Source organism: Strigops habroptila, chromosome 9, assembly GCF_004027225.2.
Source record: "Strigops habroptila isolate Jane chromosome 9, bStrHab1.2.pri, whole genome shotgun sequence".
Lineage (NCBI taxonomy): Eukaryota > Metazoa > Chordata > Aves > Psittaciformes > Psittacidae > Strigops > Strigops habroptila.
In genome coordinates, this window is record NC_044285.2 from 14,488,848 (window position 1) to 14,515,831 (window position 26,984).

At 37.8% G+C, this 26,984-nt stretch overlaps 1 protein-coding gene across 11 annotated transcripts in view; it reads left to right on the top strand.

Moving 5' to 3' along the window:
* TCF12 (transcription factor 12) overlaps nt 1-26,984 on the top strand; it is a 168,532-nt gene that overhangs the window by 31,145 nt on the left and 110,403 nt on the right. For 10 of the 11 annotated variants that reach the window (XM_030496888.1, XM_030496886.1, XM_030496892.1 and 7 more), the window contains 2 exons: nt 14,876-14,949; nt 18,580-18,648. The exons of the other annotated variant lie outside the window; for it this stretch is intronic. In XM_030496888.1, coding sequence (XP_030352748.1) covers nt 14,876-14,949; nt 18,580-18,648 — 143 coding nt within the window. The remainder of the gene's footprint in view (nt 1-14,875; nt 14,950-18,579; nt 18,649-26,984) is intronic. 11 annotated transcript variants of the gene reach the window in all.

Below are 26,984 nucleotides of genomic sequence, written 5' to 3' on the forward strand. Positions count from 1 at the left end.
TTCCACATTGTATTGATCAGAGCAAAATTAGTTCTGTGCTATTTGTCCAAAAGACAGAGAGGAATACATGCATGTGTATAGATGCATTAGGTTACCATTATCTAACACACATAGTAAAATGTTCCTCCTAAATAGAGAATTTGACATATTTTGCTTAAGTTTTACTGATGTGCTTTTAGAATGCTGACCTCTACAGGTGGTTCATTCTTCCTCTTTAGGCTGCTGGTGACCTTGAATTACTTCTATTGCATTTTAAAAGTAAATAAAATAAATCCTACAGAGAGGTTTTTCCTTTCCAATGAGGGTGACAACATCAAGGGTCGAAGAAAGAGCTAGTAAAGACCCAGCTAGAGCTGCTAGGTCTGATTTCCCCCTGTCTTTGATCAATAGCATATTGCCACCCATCCCTTATAACTCTTTTTGTCCCATAATCATATTTGCAACTACTAAGTTCAAACAGAACATTAAACTTTAAAGTATTCCATAATTTAAGAGTGTTCATGAAGTTGATTTCTAGACTTGTTCTAAATACTACTTTTTGTTGTTGAAATATGTGCTGTCTATGGAAACATTATGTATCCTGGAGTTTTAATTAACTCATGAACTTGTGCAGGTTATCCATCTTTTTTTATTTTAATATCCTTGATGCTTTGAGGATAAAGTACTTTTGCCTGTGCTTTGAGTTGCTCAATGTGATTTAGATTCAGTTTGGAGCTCTTGGCTGCTTTTAACAAGGTGCTGTGATTGAGCTAATCAGCCCTGCTATGAACTGGCTGTGGTCTGGAAGCTTAACAGCCTTAAGATTGCTGCAGTTCCAGACTTCTAATTTTGGAGCTGTTTTAAAAATGGCTTTGAGTGGATTTCATATGTAAAAGATGGCATGCACATGATGACACTGTTGTTATTGTAGTGAGTATTTTTCTTAGGCCAAATTTGAGACCTGTTTGTTCCCTTCTAGAATTCATACATTTTTTCAGCAGAAAATTTATTTTTGTGATTTAACAAAACCTTGTAAACCTTGTGTTAGAATGAAGGATGTGGGTGTGAAGAAGATGTAATTGGCTTTCAGTAGAAAAAGTGTTAAGTGCAACACTAGATCAGAGCAGGTGCCACATCAGATTCTTCTATTACTTGTCTGTAGCTAGCATTATGGTTGGCATTACTCTGGATATAATTGAGTGCAGCAAGTATAGAATTTTAGTTTCAAAGATATTTTGTTCTTAATGGGAAGTTAGATGAAGTGGCTTAGATTCTTTTGTATTTTTAGAATCTTTTGTAAACTGCTAAACTCTGGTTTTACAATGAAAGAGTTAACCTGTATTGAATTGAAATTCTGTATGAGTAGGGTGTATTAGATTTTTTTAAGACCTAAAAACCTAATTAGTCCTTGGATAACTTAGAGGCTTCACAGATCTTAAGAGGTCCCACCATGTGTGAAGTTTCTGGTCACTTTGAATCTTTTTTTTAATAGCAGCAGGTGTAGATTGTTTCTTGTCTGTTACTCTGTCTTCTTTTTATGTAATATTTCATAGGTAGTGGGTGGTTTGGTTTTGTTTCTAATTTTCTCTTGTTTCTTCCTAGTAGATTAAGATAATGATACACTCTGAATCCTTTAGGAAAATGAAAACTAGGCTAAAGAGATCTTAGGGGCTCAAGTGTATACAATATTATGGTTTCTTGATAATTGTTTAAGAATATTTATCTTACTCAAGGCAAGTAATGCCCCTGATGTTTAAAAATTCAACAGTGAACTTGAAAATGTAAAAGGAGAAGTGGCTTCAGGTTTATTTCTTGCTTTTATTTTTAAAGAAAAGCCAAGCAAGGAATAAAATCCTAACAATCCATGTAACTTAATGTAAAGTTGGTATTGTAATTGGTGATATACAGAGATTTTATTTTTAAAGTTGAAATTACATATATACACCAGAGTGATGTACATGATTACTGCTGTTGCGTGACCCTTTAAATATAAGCTTTACGTCTTAAGATATGTGCAGTGAATTACAATGGACTGGAGCTCTTTGTACTCGAATTTTTACATTTGTTTCACATGCATCCTGTGTTAACGTGTATTTGTTTGATTCACTGGGCTTTCACATCACTTGTGAAAGTTCAGTGAAGTACTTGTGTGTTGGTTTGGCTGTCGGGGAAATCCCCCGTGGGTCTGTGGAATGGGCACAGAAGGACATGAACTTCGTCTACCATAGCCCTTCAGTTACATGAGCATATCACATTTGTTTGAATTCGGGTGGAGAATGTTTACTTATGAATTCACTTCAGTTTACCAGTATTCCTTAATTTTCTTAAAAGTATGTGGGCCATCCTTTTCTAAAGGAGCATGCTCTGCGTTTTTAGTCCATGTGAACACATTGTGGAGCTGTATTGTGATGTTTATTCTGAGTTGTCCTATTACATGTGTGAATCTTCAGAATGCTCTCCATCTTGGAGGGAGGGTTGGTATTTTTTCTTCTGAACCTAAGTCAATAATCCTTCATGTACAGATGGGGATATGAAGAGAGTTTTGATGCCTTTTTACCCTTTCACACAGTGTGATCTGCAAAACACTTAAGTGATGGTACATTGAAGGGTAATAATATTCTTTGTAACTGGAATATAAGTATTTTTTTCCCAGGTACTGAGTCATAGTTGTCCCTTTCAAAAAGGCAGAAACTGTTTTTTCATTTTTTTTGTTATTTTACATATTCAACAGAATGTGAAGAGTGTGTCTTAATTATTTGATAATCCTTATAAATGGTAACATTTTATTTTTAGTGGCTGAGCAAAGCTGGGCACTTATACAAATTTCATTGTGTTGGAGTATGAAAAAGTAAAGTACAAAGTGAAGCGAAGTCTGAAAGCTGTTGCTAGAGCTAAAAGCAGTAACAGAAAGAGAGCCAAATGCAGGATTTAAGGCCAACAAAACTTAAACTTCAAGTCACCACCCAGAGAGGCGAGGTTTAAATTGGCTTGTTTTGGCAGTGCTTAAGATTCTAAAATATAAAAGAGAAAATGTGCTATAGTAATTTATAGAATCAACTTATTTGGCACATGGAACTCTAGACTTGTTTTGGCTAGAATTCAAAGTGTACTTAAAAATTTTTAGAGTCCTACTTTTTGTCTTTTTAATTACAGAAGAAACAGAGGGAAGGAAAATTCTTGGGTTTTGTTGCCATTTAGTTTCAAGTAATTTACTCTTCCTTTAAATTTTGGCTGAAATTCTAGCAAGTGAATGATACCGTGTATGAGTGTTCTGGCACTGTTGAACTTCCTGGTAACCTGTTTCTACCATAACACTGAGCAGATTTGACAGCTTTAAGATTTTATGAAGTTTGTTGGTCTTTGATGTAATTAAAACATGCAGTTACTCTGTTCTTTTTGTCACACACTCACATAGTATCAATGGTCCAATAAAGCCAGTGGAGTTCCAAAGTAGACTACAGGATTTTGTGCATTACCACACAGTGATGTCTTCTCCCTCTTCCCCAAAGGCATCACCATGTTTCTAGAATATTGCCAGTCTCTGAGCTACTGAATGCTTGGGAAGTGGTGGGCTGGCTTCCCTGGTCCTTCACGTGACTGTGACTCTGACTATGGCCTTGTCTGATTCTTGTGCTTTCCCCTTCCTTTCTGCCAGTGCTGGTCCTGTTCTGCCCCAGTAGTGAGCTAATCTGGCCAGAAACCAGCAAGGGTTGTTTTTATGGTTCTGTTTTCTGCTAGTTTCTTCCTGAACGGGTTTACTGCAGGACCTTGCAAAACACTGGTGCAGGTATGAGGGAGGAAGACACAAAAGCCTTGCTGTGGGCAATGGGGACAGCAAAGTGTTAAGGGAGGCAGGGTGGCCTCCTTTGGGGTGGCAGCCAACCCTTAGTTGTTAGTGAGATAGGCTTGTGTTTGCATACATAAAACTTGACTCATGAGCTGTTTTCTGGCAGTGATTCCTGCATCAAAATCCCGTGTGAGGAGTTGGGGAATGTTGCTTGCCTGTTTGAAGGCTAACTTCACATGAGGAAATTTTGCAGTGCAGTAGCTTGCATGTTGGCTAATGGGTGTGCTGGATGCTGTGCCGGCAGGGACCAGCTCTCTGCAGTGATAGGGAACTGCTGAAGGGTTTCAGTATCCTTCCACTTCTTATTCTTACTCACCTGTAATATTAAACTTACAATATTGGTTCTAATTCTAATCTAAAATCATTAGTTTCTGTGTCCCAATGAAATATCCCCAGAAACCTGTTCTTAATTTTAAGGTCTAAGTTTTATAGGAATGAAGTTGTGAGACTATTTGATGCTTTTGTAGGAGAGACTTTTAAAACATCCTGGGAGAAGGAATTAAAAAAATACCCCAACCAACCAGTTATTGATTGCTACTTGCCTTTTGACTATAGACTATTCAAGTTAATGTTTGGAATTGTTTAATGCTGTACTATTATTGTAGAAAGAATAATTACCAGGTAAGCGTGCTTTTCACCACAGAGAAAGTCTACCACCTTTCATTGGCTTTCAGCATTTTCTAGCTATACCCTACAGAACTGCGGTAACAGCATACTTTGAGAAGCAGCAGCAGATTTTTTATTTATTCAAAGTGCAACTTGTCCTTGTTGAAAAAATGCACTTCAACAGCAACAGGTATGCCAGTTCCAACCATAAGGTTGTTAAAGAATGAAGGCAATTTAAAATGGGGATACTCGAATATAAATTCCAGTTCTAACTTTTCCATCAAAGTTCTGCTTCTGAAGTGTGTATGGTTTCTAAGTGCATTTTATTAAGTGTGTTTTAGCTCATGTAACACTTGTTACAAGAAAAGCATTGAAAACTCACATTTCTATAAAAAGTGTGATATTCAGGATTTAAGCCAAGGAGAAATGTTACGCAGTCCAACCGGACTATGGAGTATTAAATGAAAAGCTAGCAGAAGAAATAGAAGGAAGAGAGGTGAAGTCTTCAAACAGGAGAAAAAAAATCTGTCTTTTTGGTTAAGAAGTAAAGTTGGAGAAATCTTGACATCTTCGCTAGCAAATGTAGGTATTTCTGGACTCATCTCCCCCAGACCCAGAGCCTTTTTTGGTTTTTTTTTGAGTTAGTGTGGTACTGCTTTAAGTTCTTTTAGAAATAGTTGGGTGCCTCTGCTAAATTAGCAGTGTTAAACTGTTGTCATTATTCTTTCGCGTTTAAAAATCACAGTGCTGAACGGGGAGTCTTGACTACTCTAAAGTTGTTACTTCTGCGTTACTGACCCTTTAAAGGTATAATTCAGTTGTTGGAAGGTAATCCTTCCAAACTTACCAGCTGTAACAACATGGATATACCAGCAGAAGAATGATAAAATGCACATGATCCTGAAGTGCAATGGAAAAAAGTAAATCAGTAAGACCTTTTGGTTATAAAGGAAGAAACTAGTGAATACAGGTTTTGGGCAACTTACTACGTCAGTGAGGTATGGTGAGACGTCTTGGTTCAATGGAAGGAACAGCCTTTCTTTTAAATAAAGGGTAGGAACTCCTAATGAACAGAAGCCCATTTTTTTGGGGATGGAAGGTAAACTAGGCTCCCTCAGACATCTTGGTTGCTGCAGTACTGCTGTGTATTAGTGCAAGGCCCATTACCATCAGGCAGCAATCTTCCTTCCACCTCGTTTGTTGATGTAGGAGACTGAACTGAATCATATCAGCTTTCCAGCATTGTGGGCACACCATCATTTACTGCCACTCACGCTAAGAGAGCTGTCAACACAAACCTGCCTGCCTGACTCAGAAGGCAGCTAACAACCCAGGCAGCAAGGAGTTTGATTCAGCAAATATTTGGGCAGATATAATGGTATCTGGGAAATTTAAAGGCAGATTTCTCTCCTTTGACAGAGAATGTCATGTTTTCTTACTTTGAGAATGAGGCTCAAAAATACCAATAAAATCTCTGTCAAAGAAGTGGTTGGAAGAACTGTCTCAGTGTTGAAGGAAGAGGTTTGAAAGGTTCTTGGGGTTTTTTGTTTGTCTAGGTTTGTTGGGGTTTTCTTGGGTTTTCTTAAGGTGTCCGAGGGCCCTGCTGGCAGCACAGGCTGTGCCAGATCTCCATTGTTTGTTCAGACTGGATTCTGCCTATGACTTTTGGAAGTAATGGAATTACAGAGAACTGTTGGTTTTGGACCTCTGCAAAAGGAGTATCTGGCAAGAGCTTCACTCCATTCCAGCTAGCTTATGGAGGGGATGCACCAGTTAGTGCACAATGCATCCTGGAAAAAGTAGTCCTTGATACTCCAGGCCAATGCTAACTTCCATCAGCTCAAATTCTTGACTGTATAAATGCAGGTAAAGAGGCTTCTTGAAAGTTTTTAATAGTTTAGACCTTTTTCTTTTTTACTTTTTCTCCACTCTATGCCTAAAATAATAGAAGAAAACATTTTGCTTTAGGCAGCACTTTTACTGAGGGAATAGGTGCTATCTTCCCTTGGACAAACCAGCAGGGCACATTGTTGTGCTGCAGGGCAAATGGTAAAGCCCTAACCTTGCAAAAGCTTATTGTTGGATGAAAATGAAGAAGTGTGGAGGCTTTCTTCTTGATTTTTGGCAAAAAAAAAAAAAAAAAAAAAAAAAAAAAAAAAAAAGTGCACCAGGTTGTAATAATTACCTAAGTCAATATTTGCTATATTTATTCTGTAGTTTTTTCACATGTAACTTAAAGCTAGCCTACCGCATCTCTGGCTTAAGTGAACAGATGTGCTGTGCTTGCATTTATCCATTAAGCGTTCTTCCCTGTTTAAATACTGTACAGATCAAGTTTGGTTTCGAGTTAAAAGATGATGTCTAATGCTGACATGTTCATATAATAGACACTTTTCTCAGGTGAATTGAAGGAGCCAGAATTCTCTTAAGAACTGTGTGCTCTTTTGAACAAGTAATCGTAAGAAATGTTAGTTTAAAGATAAACCGGGGGATGGTGGGGGTGAAAAGTCAGGGTTAGGGTTAGGTAAACCTGAAAACCTTTCAAACTGCTTTGCATTCTGCAAGCTTTGTTTTATGAAAAATGTAAGATGTTAGTGTGTTGATGTTTTAATGTGAGATGCCGGGATGCCATGCTGCTGTTAATAGATAGATGTTAGATTTCAGTAGTTGTAGGGTAGCCAAAAATCTGATACAAGGATATTATGTGCAGTAGCAAGGTGTAGGGTTTTTTTCATGTGCTTTTAGGATATGGCTTGGTCTTCTGAAGGTCAGACTTCTGTGATCTTGACTGCGTATCTGTAAATATCTTTGTTTCCAGTCATAGAAATGTAAAGGTGGAATTTAGATTTCCTTGGCTATACTGAATACCATACTTGCCATTATACTTAAAGCTCAAAATCAAGGCTCACTAAGATGGAAGGTTTTTGTGTGATACTTTATTTTTCCTCCGGTTCACCTACATGAACTCAGAAATTCAAAGTATATGATGTTTCTCACAAAAGTATTGTTTCAGTTCCTTTCCCCTCCTTCCCCCCATCCCCTCCGCCACCCTTAAACTGCTTGGTATATCAGAGGGCCCTTTTTTCTTAAAGGGTTCGAGTGTTAATTAATGCATTAATGATATTCTAAATATCAAGAAAGTACTTTTTATTTGTTACAATTGGATGATTTTAATCATATGTGTATATGACAGTCATCAATACCATAAAAGGATACTGACAGGTTGATCTTGGAATTTGTTTTCAAGAGGGCCAGAGTTTGCTGGATACACTAAATGACTGAAAACACTTTTTCTTAACATTTTTAGACACATTGTTAGAAAAGCTGTCACACTTGCAGTGTTTTCTTTGCTCATGAGGATTAGCGTCTCAGTTACACACTGTGTAACTCAGGCTGTATTATGTTCTAGTACCTGAATTGTCAGTTTTTTGTGCTGCTGTAATACAGTTGGTAACAGTAGCTGTTGACTGTGGGGTTATATTTGAATTTTTTTGGCCTGGTCTCTTCAGTCTTGTGATGCTGGCCTTGATTTGGTATACATATAAATATATATATATGTATATTGAAGTGTGTGGTTATATAAAGCTGTTGAGTCATAACTGAAGTAACCACAGGAAAATTTACCAGTTGAATGGATTATTATGGTAGCTAATATCGTAAAGCTGAGACTTGCTTGTTAGACCTCTTCAGTCTAATGCTTCATGGTTCAATACAGAGAGGGAGTAAGCAGCATGATGCAATTTAGTAGCAGTTTAACTGTGTGTGTGTTCACCTATGAAGAGAAGCTCTGGCTTGTATCCCTGCTAAAGGCTTGATCTCTAAGCTGGTTTGCTGTATTCACATCTGTAACCAGAGAGGTTTCAAATTATGCTGTGTCTGCACACATGTAAATATAATATACCTGAAGATAAGCATTTTAGGTGTTGGGGTTTCCCCCCCCCCCAGAACTTTAACTTTGAATTGAATGGAAGAATAATATTAAAGCTTGTATTTATATAGGGAAATATTTTTTTTTTACTAATTTAGATGCTAAATTTTATATTTTCATCATTAACTTACTGAATAAACACACAAATAGTATTGCATACAGCATATTACATAGAGTATTTTGAATATGCTCTCCTCTTTGAACTGTACCTGATGTACTTTTTCTGGCAAGCTGGGTGTAGCAATGGCAGTTTTCTGGTTTAGTACAGTTTGGGTGGGAAATGCCAGTTCCAGTGTTATTTTGAGCAGATCGTATTGTATTTAAAGAGTCCAGGTCATGCCAGGTCACTTGGTGTGTTTGGTGACGTGATTTAGAGTCTGGGAAGCAGAGAGTAAGAGGAAAGAGAAGCAGGTTACTTCTGACATTTCTGTAAGAGCACTGCTATTACAGGAATTAATAACCTAATGTTGTTGTTCTTATAGAATACATGGGCCTTATTACAAGAAATGAATAGGATTGTTCTGAAATTAAGTTAAAAGTAGTAATGGCCTTTTTTTTTTTAACAGCAAATTGTATTTAGGTAATGAGTGGAAACAAATCTAAAACATACTTTGTGGTTATACAGGAACTCTATTAGTGGTTACTGACTTCTGATGTTAATAGACACTGTTAAAATAAACTAAAGCTTTTCATGCGTTTTCCTGAAACAGCATGATTTTTTTACATTTTGTTCTGTCTTTATACAATTTAAATATTTTGTTGTATTAGAACAAGTTCTTCCAAGTGTACACCCCAAAGTTTTATTCTGACTTGGGAAAATACTGTTCTTGCAAATAATTTTCTGTACGAAATACAGGTTTTAAAAAGCTTTTAATAAAGAGTTAATTCAACTTGCTGATACATTTTAGGCTCCAACTAATTTTTAACACCTGTCAATGCTAATTTTGGTCTGTTTTTGCTGTTGCTCAGGCAAGATGTGTACTTGATGTACATTTCTCCCATTTGAATAATTTTGTTCTGCTGAAGTTTTAATTGTGATTGCTTATTCTGGGGATAGAAATTAACTTTGTATAGCATATCTTATTGCCTATTCTGAAAATAATTTCCACAATAACTGGTGTAACGGATGTTTATTCTTTGCTATGTCAGATAATAGTGCTCTGGGATTCTCCAGGATAAACAATGTTTCAAAAATACAGATTAATTTATTTACTACTACTAATAATCTCTGTTGGTATTTCAGACAGTTCTTACAAACTGATCTTTGCAAAGAAAAATTTTCAAATGGAAGCTAATGTTTTATGGGTAATAATTGAGATAACTGATGCCTCCTCAGGGTGGCTTCAATCCCTGCAGTGCTTCGTTGAGCTTTTAAATGTCTGCCATTAGAGGCAGGTAGTTAACAACCTCAATTCTCATGGTTATAAACCTGACTGGGCAGGTGGGGAAGGATATTGAAAGTAATGGTTATGCCCAGGAGAAATCTCACTTTTAGACCACACAATGGATGAAGTGTTCAGTTTGCAACTCTGGGGCTTAGTACAGGGAGGAGAGTGAGCAGCATCATGCAATTGAATAAAAGTATCTCGGGAAGTTTCCTGGTGGAATTGTGGAGCCCAGAGTTTGTACCAGACAACTCTGACTCAAGATGGTGTTTTTGTGACATATGCACTGCACTTCATTAATCTTCTCTGGGGCAAAAGGTACAAAGAGGGATACTGCTCTGCTGCTACCACTGGTGCCTTTAAGATGCAGTTCTATTACTGGGGAGGAACTTTCCTTTTTGATCCAGAGGGATGGGGGGAACTTCACATCCATATGCTGTAAGGCAATTCTTACATTCTCCAAGAAGCAATATGGATTGAGATTTTTAAGTCTCTCTCTTCCCCTTTTCCCCCACCTTGCTTGAAGTCTTCCCCTTGCCTTTCCTTTGAGGGTGGCTGGAGAGAAAGCACTCTGTTTATATAGTTTGAAATTGAAGTGGTTTGTCTTTTACCTGATTATAATGTTGCATCTGAATTTATCCCAATGGCACTTCAGTGGTTAGGCTGTTGATAGGTTGCCTGGGTTTCATTTCTCTTCTCAATTTGATTAATGTCCTTAGCTTTGTATATTTTAAGCCCACCACATGACATCTATTGTCAAGCTGCCTTTGGTTTTGAGTGTTGTCTCCTGTCCTCCCTGCCTCTTTCCTGGTAATAAATGTGTGGAACTTCTATCTTTTCTTTACTAGTTTATCTGATTTGCAAATTTCAACTACTATGTTAGAATAGAAATTATGTTACTAAAAATATTAAGTCTAATATAAAATGAGAACTATTTTGCATTTGGAAGCAAGAAGGAGAGGCTGAGAAGTAGTCTTAACCTATTGAAATTTAAAATTTTTAATTGAAGGAGTATTTCTCCATCAAATAATATTTCTCTTTGCATCCCCTTACTGGAAAGTCTAGACCTGAAATATAATTTAAGGTAATAAGTTGTATCATACTTCACAATAGACCTTTGCAATATAGGGTCTAGTAGTAGATTGATTTGTTTGGGTGTCTAAGATGCAAAATACAATCAATGCTGTTATGGTTTGTGCTCTCATTTTATTTTGCAATTGATTTCAGTTGTTGAATCTTATCGAAAGGAATATCATTACTCTGAAACAAAATTGGATAAAGAAGCTATAAAAGATAGAAACTCATACCTTGAGTACCTAGTATACAATCTACAATGTGATTCTTTTTGGTCAAATCATTTATTTGATCAAGATCATAGCAGATGGTAACCCTATAAAGTGTATTATCTTGTTTACACGAGCACGAGAGCCTGTGTCTCTTGAAATAAGTTTTAAATATGGTTGTCTTTGTCTTATACCAGCAAGAACAACAACTTTCATTTCGGTTTGATTGTAAGATCCAATTTTTTTATTAGATAAATGTTTGGACCTGTTTCGTCAGAATGAATGCATACATAGAAGTCATGAGGCAACAGCTTTCTTCAGCTTTTCTTCTAGAAGAGCTTGAAATGCTCACAGTGCCATCTTAAAAGTGGCATTAAGCAAAGCCTTTTTAGAATTCAGTGCATAAAGCCAGAAAGCATCCTCGTGACTGGTGTGACCCTCCCGAGGTGAGTGAGGAACACTCAGCCTGTCCTGCGGCCTGGCCGGGCTCCCGGGCTGGGGCTGTGCTCTGTCTGCAGGGCTGGCCAAGGGCAGGGGCAATGTCCTGCCAGCCCTCCCTGGCACAGCAGCAGGGACTGCAGTGGAGGTGCCGTGTGAGCCAGGCCAGCCACAGGCTGCCAGCCGGGTCTGCTCGAACGGAGATCAAACCTACTGAATTACCCCTAGTTAGACTGTGGCATATCTGCCGTACAAGTAGCCTATTTTGATTGGGAACTATGAAATCAGCTTGAGTCATTTCAGTTGCTTTCCATCCTCAATGCCTACAGGAAGAAGGAAGTGGTGTAGAACCTCATTATACTTTTGTCTACCTGTCTGCATATATCTGTGTTTATAACATGCAGTCGTTGTATTTCCCCCGTCTTTGCATTGCTAAACAGATTGAGATATTGTAGCCTTTCCATGTGCAGCATGGTTTTCAGTGCTCTGCTAACTGTCACAGCTTTCCTGTGCCCTTTAACATCCATGAGGAATTAGCGGATACTGGAATTGGACACTGCATTTCCTTGTGGAAGGGGTTATATGAAGGTGATGATCCCCCTAGTTCCTCAGTTCTGTTTTGCATTTCTCAGGAAAATGCTTTAACCCTTTGATGACACTTTTTTTTTTTTTGCTTTGAGACTATTGAATTTATTACCATAGCTGATTCCTGTGTTCTTTCTTAGTGAGTGTTCTCCACTCTCCTACCATCTGGAATGCGTATCTTATGCTCCTGGTGCGTTCCCGTAGAGCTACCTTTGGCTGCATTGAAGTGTGTGGTGTTTGTTTGTGCCCAGTCTGAAAAGAGTTTTTCTGGGTCTTTGTCTCTTGCAGCATTTGATTGTTTTTCATGTGTCATCACTGGAAAATACATTAGTGTACCGACCAGAACAGGTTCCTTGAACATCACTGTAGACACGTATCTGATGTCCTGGTGGAGGGTTGCTGGTTCTCCGCTTGTTTGGTGTGTGCTATGTTGATGGGGGCTGAGGGCAGCAGCGGCTTTGTTCCAAGTCAAATCCAGATGTCAAGCAGCGGGAAGTCATAGTGCCGGTGTTCTGTAGGCAGTGAAATTCTTCCTCACAGGCAAATGAAATTCTTCCCCATAGCCTTCAAGGAGCTTCTAAAATGTGAATGCGTGTGCCTTGTGTGCAAATTCTGATTAAAGTGTAGGTCTAGATGCAAGCCTGTTTTGGGCATGTAAAAGAAGAAAAAAAGCTGCATGAAAAGGAGGAGAAAGACACCTGGCAGAAAAAGGAAGCGTGTTGATACTCCTGAGTACTCCAGCTAACCGTACTGGGCTTTTTTAGAAGAACCAATTCTGGGGACTGTTTACAAATTGGTTTTCCTCCCCATCTTAAACAGTTATATTTTGGTTTAGAGCAACATCTTAAAAAAACTGATTTGCATAATTCAAATTCAGGATTATGAGAATTTTTAGCTATACGTGTGCTGACTTAGCAGAACCTTAACGTGGGTCCTTATGCCCCACTGACTCAAATTTTTGAATGATAACATGTTTTACTGGTTAGGGGTCATGCATCTAAACAGTCTTTGCATAACCATTATCTGCTGATGTATTTCCTAAACAGGTTGATATAATGTACTGTGTCTTAGACTTTCCCAAATACTTTGTCTTGCAGGAAGGTATTTTTTCCTCCTCCCCCCCACTATATGTCTCTTTTGAAACTAAAGCACTGGCAGACTTGTTATGATAATCACTGGATTAGTAGCACTGTTGTTTCTGTCAGAAAAGAGTCAGTTGTGCCAAAAGATTACTTTTGCCTTTGTCAGTGCCAGCCACGACTTTTTACTCAGCTCCTGGACCAGTTACAATGAAACAACAACAGTGCTGTCAGCTGCAAAGCAGCGAACTTCCACGAACTGCTGGCTCAATGTAGTGGTGGTTTTGCATTTCCAGCCGTGAGGATCTTTCCTGCGGTACACAGGAGGTGTCTGTAGCTTTCACCTGGGTGATTGTGCTGTACTTTATGTTTAACATGCCTTCGGCAGGCTTTGTCAAGACAGTACTTTGTAGCTTCGAAAAAAACACATTTCGTAAAGAAAAAATTATTAGAATACTATTACTCCATAAGCAGTTATTTACAGTACTTACTTGCATTTTATTTTGTAGTATGGCCAGTCTGAGATACATGTATAAAGATTGTATAGTTTCAGTTAAAATTAGGGTTTAGGGATCATAGGTGGAGTAACTTGCACTCAGCTCTCACATATAAATTGTGACAGTTCTTATTTATAAATTATTACTTTGTAAAGCTTTGTAAATACTTTATACTATACATTACATAAAGAATTTATGCTTTATATCGAAACTCTTTATGAGTTTGAGTGACGGGGAAATAATGAGTTGTGTTTTTCTAGGCCAAAGCATGTGGAAGTCTGCAATTTAGGATGGAAGTGCTCCTTCCTGTTAAAAATACCTTGTGATGCAGATAATCAGGAACTTGATTACTAGAATAGTAACCTTATCCTGTATGAACAAATTGGTTACAGGAATTCAGATACTTTTGCAGTCAGTTGTTTTGGAATGTGGTTTAAAGATGGTTTGACCTGTTAATTTTTAATAGAAAGTAATAAGAGAAATTTTTGGCAACAGTGTGTGTAATTGTTGGCTAGAACATGAGATATATATTATATGTATATATGCAGGGGATATTTATTCTGATACAGAGTTTAAAGAACTCCCTATTTTTTCCTTCCCCTTTCTCTTCTGAGCTGTAAGCTGGATTTGCATAAAGGGAACTGATTCTAAAAGAACCGTTACAGATTCCTGTTTTACTAGGGCAGGCACCATGAGTGTCTGTGGTGGTTGGGATTTTTTTTAAAGCCATTGAAATATAACCAGTCTGTCTTGCCTTTTTCCCCCTTATGCTAAAATATCTTGCATGTCACGTAAAGAACAAGCAGGGGAAATAATTCTGCACATTTTACAATACTTACGCAAGATATGAGAGCAAAAAGTTGATAACAAGATACGTTTCACAGTATGTGCTGCAATATTCAGTGCTTAAGATGAAGGATAAATCAGGCTGTGCAGAAAACCACGCTAACATCGCTGTGCTTGTTTTGTTACTGATGCTAATTTCTTACGGAATGGGTAGGGCAGACGCTGTAGATTGGCAAATCTTGACTTCTTATGCTCCTGTTTTCAGCAGCTGCAGGTGTCCAAATGAGTAGGTTGCTACGTAGCCAGCCTCATTAACAATGAAACTGTTCATCTTAAGTTTTGCTTTTAGAAATACTGTTTAAAATATATGGAAGCGGATGAATTTTCTTTCAGGTTGCATCAGAGAACATTATGCTTTTGCTGTCTTTTCTAATAGGTCTGTATTTTTCTGTCTATTGCTAGGTATGGATGAGCGAACAGGTGCCACATCCTGGGGAACAAGTGGTCAGCCAAGTCCTTCATATGAATCGTCAAGGGTAAGGTTTCCACATACTAATTCATAGGCAAAGTTTATGGGAATGTACAGTGAAAATCTGCAAATGATTTGGCAATGTTTTTGAAGGGTAAGCTCCTTTAGATATACAGATTAGCATCTTTTAGAGACTTTGATATGCTGCTATAGCGATTCAGATTTCTAAGGCTAAAAAATATAAAGGTTAAGAATTTATGAAAAGACATAACTGCATACTGGAATGATGAACATGCGTTTAATTTACCTTATGGTCAGAAAATGAAGATAGAAGTCATATTACTTATTCAGGTGCATTTATTTGCAAAGTGTAGGGAACACTTTCCATTATCGTTAGCCAGCTATAGTGTGCGTTTGTCATGCCAGCGAGGGGCTTCTCTCTTCAAATATCTATCTTCTGCTCCCGTTCCAGCTTCATCCATCCTGTGTATTGAGCCTAAGGTTTTTGATAGTACCTAATATCCTAAAATAATACTGCCTTTTAAACAAATTCAATGGTCACATGCAAGCTTTCTCCCTTGTAAATCACATTCCCTTTCATATTCTCAATTTTCTTTTTATGAATAGCTACTCCCTAAAAAGCCAGTGAGCTAAGTACCTAATGAATGAATTACTAGAAATACACAGCAGAACTGATGGACCTAGTCTAAATAACCTGTTCTGATTTCAGTACCCTTGAGCCAGAGAGCTGCGTTAGCTCTTTTGCAGCTTTCTCTTGCTGTGGAATGAAGTGGGTAGTCTGCAAGGTCTTATCCAGCTCACTGGATATTGTTAAAGCCTTCTTCTGACTTTGGAAGAAAGCATTAGGAAGATTTATCATGAATTCCTCATTTTTCCGTTGATCTTGGTAAATAAATTGTAATAAAAAGATAGGAGAACTTTATGGGTGGTGGAAATATTTCTGTGAAACATAGAAATTAGGCATTGTTTTAAAACATCCTGCATAATTTGATGAGCCTTCATATACTTTTTCTACATTTGAACTGGAATCTTATTACGCAGCTTAAACTAACTCATATTGTTTGGTGTTTTGACACTCATTTATGATATTGCAGATCAATTTTGATCAGTCATAAATTAAGCTGACCTAACTGGATTTTGAGCTTGTAATTTATTTGCTATATTAATCACTTTTTTTTTTTTTTTTTTTTTTGTTAGTGGATCAGCCAGCTAACATTCCAATACTGTGAAGTCAGGGTGCTGGGTGTGTTCTTATTGCTTGGGGTTTGTTTTGGTTGGTTGGTTTTTGGGTTGTTGATTTTTTGTGCATGGGGGGAGGTGTTTGCTATAACAGAAGATTATGACTAAGAAATTCAAACACTGGTCAAGAATTGAATCCTACTATACCATTATACCCTAAAGCTGGTAATAAAAGCAGGTGTTAGTGCTCTAACAGAGGTATATCAGAAGTTAGAACCATAGAAGAGGTTGGAGCTATTTGGGGTGTATCATTAAGAAAAGCAAATGTAAATGTAGGTTTTCCTTGAGCCCTATGGAAGGCTTCTGGAGAAATAGATGTTAAATTCTTACATGTTTCAGGTGTTTCTCTCTCTAACTTGGACTTGAAATAGTACATACTTAAAATAAAAAAAGGGGTAGTGGTGGTGTTGGGGGGTGAGACAGCCAAGGGAGGCAGGAATTACCCTCCCAGCAAACAATTCTTGCTGAATCATAATTTATGTTAGGGCAGTTTCAGCTAAAGCCAGTTGGATTCTAGCCAAACCAAGTGTATTGTTAAGAGTTGATGGAATCTATCCCCAGAATGTTACTGAAGTATTTCTTCCTCTGCTGGCTAAGTGCAGAGGTTTTTGTCTTACATGCTAGTAATTGGAGATGATGCTGGGAGTTCATTCTGAACCACCAATTATTTACAGCTTGTGATGGTTATGGGATTTTATTAAATGAAAATACATTCATTTTTGTTTAAACTGGAGCATACTGTTTTAATAGGTCTTTCTTAATTCAAACTAAATACATTATAAATTATGTTTAATTTTAGACACTTGGTAGTTAATGCTGTCTGATTTTTTTTCAGAAAGTTGCAGACTTTGAAAATACTGACATGATGATTTATTTCCCTACTTGTATTTGTGGCTGAATTTAATTATTTTATAGTATGGCTTTGTGTGCATCAGTATAAAACTTAGAGAGAAGACCAAATACTTGCATGCAAACTCTCTTGATTTGTAAGCTAAAAATGAAATAATAGGGTTCACTTCTTCTCTCTGTCTCCCAAAACAATGTTTTTTGTTTTTTGCCTTCTCTTTTAAAAAAAAAAAAAATAATCATTTGTTCCTGTATTATTGAGGTGGTAAAGTTTTCTTCACTTAAGCAAAAAAATCCCTTGTCAAAAGGCAGCAGAAATCATGGGGGACATTACCCCAATAGTCCTAAATTCTAGTGAAAGGTTATTATAAGTTGAATATTTCCACAAGTGTCTTCCTACACTAATTTTCTCTTTGGAAAACCTGCAAAATGAAATAAATTTAAGAGCAAGTCTCATGTTAAATTAGATTGCCCACAAAATTTCTCCATGGGGTCAGCTTAGCTGTAAGCTGTTGGCTCCACAGTCCTGAAGGATCAGATTGGCAGCAGTTCCTGATGGGATTGCTGACCAGGTAGTGGATGCTGGTAGGCTTAGGTTTTTCCGAGACACCAGTGTGGTTGGGTTGTCTTAGGAGGCGTCAGCCTCTGGTGCTGGGCTTTAAGATTACAAAACATGTGCATCTCCTTGGTTTTATGTAGGATATCATCTTCATGTGGTGAGGGATAAGAAAGGCCTATCCCACAGGGTCAGGATAGGTATTATGCAGCATCAATGTGAAGTGGCTATCCGAATGAATTCAGAGAGTTTGGCTGATGAATATAGATCTTTGCCCAGGCCTTCAGTACACTTACAAATTTGATGGGGTTAAAAAACCCCCGAACATAGCAATTTTCTGTAGAGGCCCTGCATGAAGCAGTAAAGAATGGTTGTTTGGGATAATGTTTAAATGACAACAGTTTTAGTTTAAAGACAACTGAATTCCGTTTACAGGAAAACTCTATTCCTGTGTTTTCCCCAAAAAAGTCATGAACACTAGAAAGATATACTGTGTGTATACAGAATTGGTAATGGTTAGGAGGCAGAAATTAATTCATCCCATGGCCGTGTTCTTCTGCAAAAAAGTAGAACAAGGGAAATTCTCTTCTGCATTGAAATTACTGAAAAAGCACTGGACTTCATTTACCAGTCTAAATGAAGTTTACATGCATAAATTTGAGGTAAGATGTATGGTCTTTATTTTTTGGTTTTCTTTCAACTAATGAGATGCCTTGCACTCCTGGTGCGGAATTTTGAATAAAGACAAGTTCTGCTACTTCATGTGCTGCCAGATCAGATGACTCTGAGGAGGAGCTAAAATGAGGGTGTAGGTCTGTATTGTAAGAATATAGATCGCATTTTCTCAGGAGGTAGGACACATGATACACTTAGCCTTCTAAATTCCTAGGTTATTCCTTGTGGTTAACATACAGAGTTTGAAGAAATTACAGTTGTCTTACATGTTCAAATGGAAAAATCATTGCTTTTTGTCCATAATTTCAATATAGAATGTTATTCTTGTCCTAATTGTTCTTACTACTTGCCTGTTTACAGGAAAATGGCAGTCTTCATGGAAAAAGCTCAGACCTCTCCACAGACATAGAAAAGTTGAAACCTCAAGAGGTACTATTTCTTCTTTTTATCTGGAGTGTGATAATTTATTTTTAAATCTGCCTGCAGCCTGCTACTGGGGTTTTTCTTTAAAGGTCACAATACATTGACCAAATTATTTAAGAATTTAAATTGTTGGCCCAGTATTGGCTGGAATTTCCAAAGGCACATAAAGAGAAACAATTTCCAATTAAATAGAATTGGAATTTGGTGATAGTTAAGTACATACCTGTTAAAGCTAATTAAATGAGATGATGGAAGACTGGCTAAAGGAGATCTTCCTTTCCCAGCTCCTGCCGAAGGTCTGTTCAGGTCAGTATAGATGTTGTGATTGCGTCCAGCAGTAATGCTTAAGGAAGAGTGTAAGTATAGGGCATATATTTTGCCATCTTTACTGTCATCCTCTCCTGACAAGCCCAGTACTTGGGGGCTTAGGAGGTTTCCTGGGAAGAGCTGACCTTTTGGACGTTGTTCGTACAGCTGTTGGTGGACTTGTTCTCTGCGTGTTGTGATTTTTTCCTAACTTTGCTTACACTTTTTTTGAATAATTACAAGTGTTCCTTGGCAAAAATATTGATGTTTTGGTCTTAAGTGTGCTGATCAGTAATTTAACTGATTGCCACCATATTCCCGTATTCTAAATAGTAATGATTGGTTGTTACTGATGTACTTCAGTTTTTCTTTTTTTTTAACAAACATCTTTATTTTACATGCCACTTTTATGTCTCTCCTCAACCAAATTGAAGAATCACAATCTATTGGTCTCTGCTTGTATAGTAACTTCTCCTAACCTGTGGTTAGTTCTTGGTGCTATTCTCTGAATTTTTCTGCTTTTTCTGAATAACCCAAAAGTTAGGGTATTTATGACTGCATGTACTAGTCAAGATGAGGGTATACCATCAATTTCTGCATGACATAGTAATGAGTAAGAAAGGAACAGAGAATGAAACTATTATAAAGTCTTGCATATTTTGACCGTCACTAAGCTCCGAAGTGATAGTTTCAAAAACTGTGTAGAAAAAGATGGTTTTTCTTACGTTGTACAGTAGTTACCACATTGTTATGACATTGAGTTATTTTTTACCACATTTGTTTTGTATTTATTTACACCAGACTTGATCTGCTGTTTTATTACCTATTTCATGAAGAACTTTCTTTGCCATTCTGCACTAACATTTAGTAAGGGTTGTTATAAAATGGTTTTTGTTACCAGCAAACTTGTCTATGTCTTTGTTCACCCAGTCGTTTTGATTTATTCATGTAATTGTTGAAGAACACTGGGCTGAGTACATTTTTTGGGCAAGCAGGGAAAACACATTGATAACTTCACTGTGAAAACTGGTCATATATTCCTGTGCTTGGGGTGGGGTGTTTATGTGTGTTAATCTTGTGATCAGTAATAAATTCACAAAAGCTGCTTCTCTCATCTCCTGTAGCAGTTTAATTTATTTCAAGAGTCTCTGATAAAGCTAAAAACCTCTTATTTCAGTAGTGTTTTGAACTAATATTGAAGGCTGAGAATCTCTGCAGGCTTCAGAAAACTTTATATGAGAGCCTTGATTTTCATTACCTGCTAGTTTAACAGTGTTGTAATACTGAAAGAGCAGTGGATATTTGTGCTAGTTGGCTGTGACAGTCTTAAATTTGTGAAGAGGTACAAAAATTGAGACATTAGTGATTTCTGTGAGCAAAATCTCTTTTGCATAGGCCAAATGTTTTGTTAGAAAAACAAATAACTTGAAAAGATGTCTCTTGTGGGAGAAAAAGTGGGAAAACTTGGTTTTTTTTCTAGAGGGAACGGTTCCGGAGTGGTGATTAGCAAGTCAGTGGAATTCTGCGCAGTGTTGATGGTCTCCCTTATTCTAGAATGATTATACTGAAGTCTGTATACAATACTGTGTCACAATTTTCCATCTCTTGTGGTGCTTGTTTTTCTCCCAACTCTCTGAGCTTGTCTTTACTGCTATATATGCGACAGTCGTGTTTTTTTAGTGATTATCTTCTGGTTGATGTATGTAAGTCGCTCCCTTAGCTGAGTGATATATTTTTGCGTGTGTTCATAATCCCTTGCATTAGAAGGGTAGCTGGCTCTTAGTGTTTGTTGCAGAGGACTGTAAAGCTGCTTTGTGAAAGCCTTGCTCTACTGAGCTCTCCGAAGCAAATTCTGAGGTGCTTGAACCAAGTAGCATGTTTGCTGCACTGTAGCATGTGAAAATTTTGTCTTCCTGTTGTGAGATGATTCTGAACTTTTTAGCTTTCCCACATTATTTGGGACTTGTAATTTATACTCATAACCCAGCAACAAATTGGTGTTACCATGGTTTTTGGGATATACATTATCTTTAATTAAACATCTTTCTACCATAGTTTTTATTGTGGTGTGGCTAATGATTGCTTTTATTTCAATGAAGAATCTTGCTCTCTGAAGTTTCCTTCCATTGTTTTGATTTTGTTGTAACATGTCTTTGCAATAAGAAGAGCAAGTTATTTTTTCATCTGTTTAGATTGCTGTCTCCAAACCAAGCCAATCTAAAAATATTTTTCATAAGACATTTCCTTGCTGGATAGCCTTTTTACATAAACACATATATCATTTAAACCGATAAAAAAATGTAGCATAAATTAGCTGAGGTTGTTCTCTTCCAAAATCTGAACGGTGGGTGTTTTAAGTATCTTCTAGCATGTACATTGCACTAAGAGCTGAGAGTGTACATTTTGACCTGATTTAGCATAGAAGGTAGCTTCAGTACTGAGTATGCAGTTTATCCTTCTTTTCATTTACGTAACTCTGCTATATATCTACTTGAAGCCAGAGTTGAACAGATCAAGATACCACTGCTAGATTTAGATGGTTTTGTAGCATTAGTCAACAAGTTGTCAACAGGTTATGCCCTCTGTCATATGTAAAATACTCAGACATGAATTGGAACCTGAATACTATATGCCTCAACTATTCTTCCCTCCCCTCCCCAGTAGTACTTTGCGAAGAAGTAAAAAAATAGTAATGAGCTAGCAGGTTTTGAAATGGTATTTTATACCTCTTAATCTCAGGTACTTAACAAGAAAGGAGGCTGTTAAAATAGCAAAACAAGACAAGAGGGACACAGAAATACAGTGAGTGTTATCAAGTCTGTTGTATTTGTGTCCTCTTTGTCTCTGGATTATATTTTTTTGCAGGGGATGGAGGTTGTTTGGTGGTTCTTCTGCTGGTTATTTACTTTTCCTGAGATATTTTATAAGTAAGCAGATGATTCAGTGTAAAATGAAAGCCCAAATTAAATATTCCATATTCAGTGCACGGGACACATTTGCAAACACAGCTTGCTTTGCGATTTGATTTATCGGGCAGCACTTTTCAAAGCAAGTTCTGACATTTAAGTTCTGAATGCTTTAGGTAGGTTTTTAAGTGTTCTCTTTAAGCATTTATTGATAGCATGTTGGCTATACCTGTGTTATTTTATTTCTTGCTTTATAGCCTAGGTAAGAGCTAGAAAAATCTGGTTTCACTCCCAAGAGCCATGCTGGAGGAGTGTGTTTTGGTTTTTATTTTGTTTGTTTGTTTTTATGGCAATTACCTCTCTATTGAAATTAGCATTGGGTTCTGTTCACAAACTAGTTTTCCATGTGGCCAAGGAATTGTCCCATTTCATATCATGTTGATGGTTGTTGTCTCAGGAGAGGTTAGAGAGGTGTAATTGGCCATTTTTTCTAGCTGTTTAAAATCCGATTCATTGTTCACTAAGTTAACTTCCTGGAAATGGATTTACAACTGGAGAAAATAGTGATTATTTCAAAATAGATTCTTTGTTCAGTGTGTCATGCCCCCCTTCCTTTTCCAAAGCTCTACCAGGTTAAATAAAGTAAACCATGTTTCAGTTGTTCTCATACTCCATTACTGCACATGTAGCTTTCATCTATTTCAAATTGATGTGTGGAAATAAGGTAATGAAGTTTTTCACAGCTCTGTTGCAAAGCATATAACTTCTTATGGTGATGCTTGGAGGGTACTTGTGAAAGCTCTCTTGACTTTTCCCAATAATACCTGAAATCTGGGGTAGTGATACCTACTTTTCCGCACCTCTCTGTGTACAGGTTACCAAGTGACATATAAACCTACATTTCTGTCCTTAGGATATTATAGTGGAATGTTAAAACTTGCTGATAGTGAAGGGGAATCAGAATTAAAGCTAGAAAGTGTACAGCTCCTTGTTTCTGGTTCAGTTGGGTGATCGTCATCAGCTAACTGCATTAATTCCCCTGTTCAAGTGTTACACAAGTTTTTTGCACAGTAAAGCGAGATGGGGCTGAAGTCCCAGCCTGCTGAGAACAGGCAGCACATGGAGTCTGCAGAGGGAAGAGGTGCTTGTTTCCTGGCACATCATCTCAGTCTCTTAGCTTTTGGATTGTAGCAGGCAACTGATAGTAATATGGATGAAATTATCTAAGGGGTGTGGGGGGTGTACCATTCTGGTCTGTCTGCTCCATACTCCACCCCCCACCCGCCCCCAATGTCTGGAAATACTCTTTCCAGAACAAGATGGTTGTTTATTTCTGGAAGCATACATGATCACATAATCCATAATCTTTTAAATTACCTAGGACACCTTGGTATGGCTATTGCCCAGAGCCTCGTGTCTAATCTTCACTCAGTGACTCACCACAATGTTCCTGGGCGTAGTCAGTCTCTGCATCTTGCTTTCTTCCCCCCCTCCCTTCCCTCTTGTGTATTTTCCCCTCTTGTTTGTCTTTAGAATCTCAGATTAGTTTGGAGAGGCAGATAATCCAAAATAAAGTGGATTTCAGCAGTAGATTCGCTGTCATTCATTTATACATTAGTCATTTAGATGACTGTTGCCTGATTCATATGATCATAGCCAAATTTAGCTCGGAAGAGACTTCAGTATTCCTGAGTTTTAAACAATGTTTGTAAAGGTCAGCCAAACTTGTAAAACTCAAGGAATTGGAAGCAGCATTTATTAAACTTAATCATTTGGTCTGTAGCCATGTTAAACTGAAGTCAACCATTCATTTTAGTGAACATCTAATGTTTTAAGTTTAAAGGCAGTAATTGAGCTATATTGTGAGTTGCTACAATGCAAATACCCACTTACTGATCTGGCAGCTTGGTTATGAGCCACAACTGGGTCTGATTTTGGTCTGTTAGCAGGGACTTGTCTGTTAACAGAGAGAGGGCTTGGGGTAGGGGAGGAGGAACAAAGAAAAAGTGCCTGTCTTCTCTGCTTTCGTGGACTTGGGCAAATAAAATGCTGTGGAGTAGTTAACTGTATGGGAAGGAGTTGTTCCATGAAGTCAATAAATGCATGAGAAGATAGTGTGCCATGTAGTTACAGTGTCTCCCTTGAGTTTTCAAATTTTACCCCGAAGTGGAAATAAGATGTTGTGCTTATTTAAAATCAACCAACCAAACAACTTGAGTTAGGGTCAGGGGTACAGTTTTTCTTAAGCGTGGCCAAATTCTGGTGTGACTTCAGAAAATAATTACTAAGAGACAACAGTTTTATGTTTTTGAAGTGGAAGCAAAAGGGGGAGGGTGAATCATCCAGAAGCCCTGGAACCAATGCAATGAAAAGGGGTAGAAACAGTGAGCTGGGGAGGCTTTTTGGCTTGTTCTTAGGTGACTTCTCTGATTGACTTAACCCAAAATGTCAGAACTTTCAAGGTCATTGAAAGACATTGAGTTTTAGGAGGCTCATTACCATTTTATTTTGTAAAACTGGGGCATTGACTCATTGCATCAGGCCTTCCCTTATGGTTTAGTAGGATAAACATGCCAAGTGAGTGTGTTTTCTCTGTTCTAGAATAATACATTCTGTAAGATAATTTTCATGTGTCCTGTATACAACTGTTTATGATTTGGTAAATAGTCTCCGATTTTTAATTGGTTTAGTTGTGTTAGCATACCTGTGCATGGAATATCTTCCTGATATAGATAAAGCCTAAATTACTTGGACACTTGGGGTATCTTACCCAGAAGAGGGGGGAATGAAAACTGTTACAACTGTTGTTGGTGTTTAGTTGGTTGGTTGGATGGTGTTTTTATTTGATTAGAGAACATCACTCTAACCCAGCGAAATACCTGAAAAATTAATAAAATGTTAGAGCATTCAACATTGAGAGTGCCTTCGCTACTCAAGTTGCAGAGCTAATTAGCAGTAGTCTTTCAGCTGCATTTAATGACAGGTATTATTGATAGATGATACTTGTTGCTTTTATTTGTAGATGTGTCTGACTTTGTCTTTCTGATCACAAACATGCAGTCAGATTAAAATCCAGGTGCAAAGTGAATGGTGACAACATTACAAAATGCTCCACACAGCAGCATACAAGGGAACAGTTAGCCCCCATTAGACTTTATTGGGGGTCTGACAGTGCAGAAAGGAAAGTTTTGCCTTCCTTTGGGGAGGTTAAAACTTGCTTTTGTAGTAGCTATGTAAGAGATAGTCAAAACAAGATGGTTTTGAGTTTACAGTTATGGCATCTAATCATAGAATCACAGAATGGTTTGGGTTGGAAGGGACCTTAAAGCTCATCTAGTGCCAAGCCTCTGGCACAGGCAGGGACACTTTCCACTAGACCAGGTTGCTCCAAGCCCCGTCCAACCTGGCCCTGAACATTGTCAGGGATGGGGCAGCCACAGCTTCTCTGGGCACCCTGTGCCAGCACCTCACCACCCTCTAAATCCCCCCTCTTTCAGTTTAAAGCCATTCCTGCTTGTCCCTTCATGCCCTTGTAAAAAGTTCCTCTCCAGCTTTCTTACAGGCCCTGTTTAGATACTGGAAGGTTATCGTAGTCAAAACTGGCTTGCTTTCTGTAAACAGAAAAATGTCCTCCGCTATCTGCTGTCACTTCAGAATAGGGTGCTCAGAGCAGAAAAGAAATTTATCCAGTAACTCCTATTTTGCAGACTTTTTGCTAGTTATTTGCTAAATACTCAAACTGTGCGCTCTGATGCATGTTAATCTGTTGGTATGTTTGCTGGGGAGGAAAGTTGGCAGAAATGGGGATGTGTACTCAGCATGAAGTGTCTCCTTCCAGCTTTTCTATGTCAAGCTTGCCTCGCAGGTAACAGTAGGTAGCAATGCTCCAAAGGGCTTTGGAAGCCCACCTGTGGTCCAAGAATGACATCACCAGCCTGTTCCAGCAGAGCCAGCTCAGAGTATATATCACTGAATAGCTCTTCCCAATGGGGAGAACAGCTTTTGGCATAACTAATTAGCTTCTGTTTCTCCTTGGAGTCAGTATCTAGCTATGATCAAGTGAGTCGTCTTTCAGATGGTAGTCTTCAAAATTGTCACGAACTGAAATTTCCTTCCTTTCTCAGAAAGAATGAATGAAATTTGCCCATATTATTGAGGCTTCTTTAAAACATAGATTTGAAAAGGGTCTCTGATAGAAATGTGTATAAATCCACACTACCACCTTCTGTTGCTTTTGCCGTGAGAGGTGAGTTCAGATGTCAGCTGATGGTGTTTTCTCTTTGTTACTCAGGCACACAGGTGACTCAGTGACACAGGTGATCCTTTTAATAAACCACTATCCTTTACAGGTGTTGCAGACAGACTTTTTAAGGATCTCAACTGCATTCCTCTTTAAGCAGTAAACATATTGTCCATTTGTGCTATCATATTCGTTAAATACATTTTTAAGCCTTGATTGTATGACTAGAAGCTTCTAGTAGCTTTTCAGAAGCTATTGGAAGCTTCTAAAGCTTTTATCTGCGACTGATTACAGCTCTCCCCAGTAGAACTTTATGCTGTTTATTATGTAAGTTAACAATACAGATGTAAAAACAAGCAATGGTATCACAAATGCAGTTTTATTTGAAGTACAGCTTAAATGTGAAGAATGCTCTGAAATACCTCTGTAATTTAAATCATTGTCCTTAGAATTCTACAGATTTTGCTTAATTTGCTTTTGTGAAGTGCAGAAGAAATTTGTTAAATTAGAACTGTGTGTCTTTGTGGTTATTTTGTATTCATTTAATGTGGATGAGTTATATGTGGGAATCAGTCCAGGGTTTCTAATCCAAAAGAAAACTCTGCTGCTTGAGCTGATAATCCGTAACTCATTACTAAGACCCTGAATAACTCATGTCATGGTTGATGGCCAACTGGAGACCTCTTTATGTAGGTCCACTGTAGACGAAGGCTAAGAGAGGTTACACTTTGCAGATGTGTAAATTCTGTACTGCATGACAGAATAAAATGCCTGGCAATTTTAGGAATTGAATTCAAGCACAGAAAAAACAATTGTTTGCATATGCCGTAGTACATTTTTCGACTTCTACAGTAAATGTTCTGTTTTCTATGGCTTAAGTGCTGTGAAGG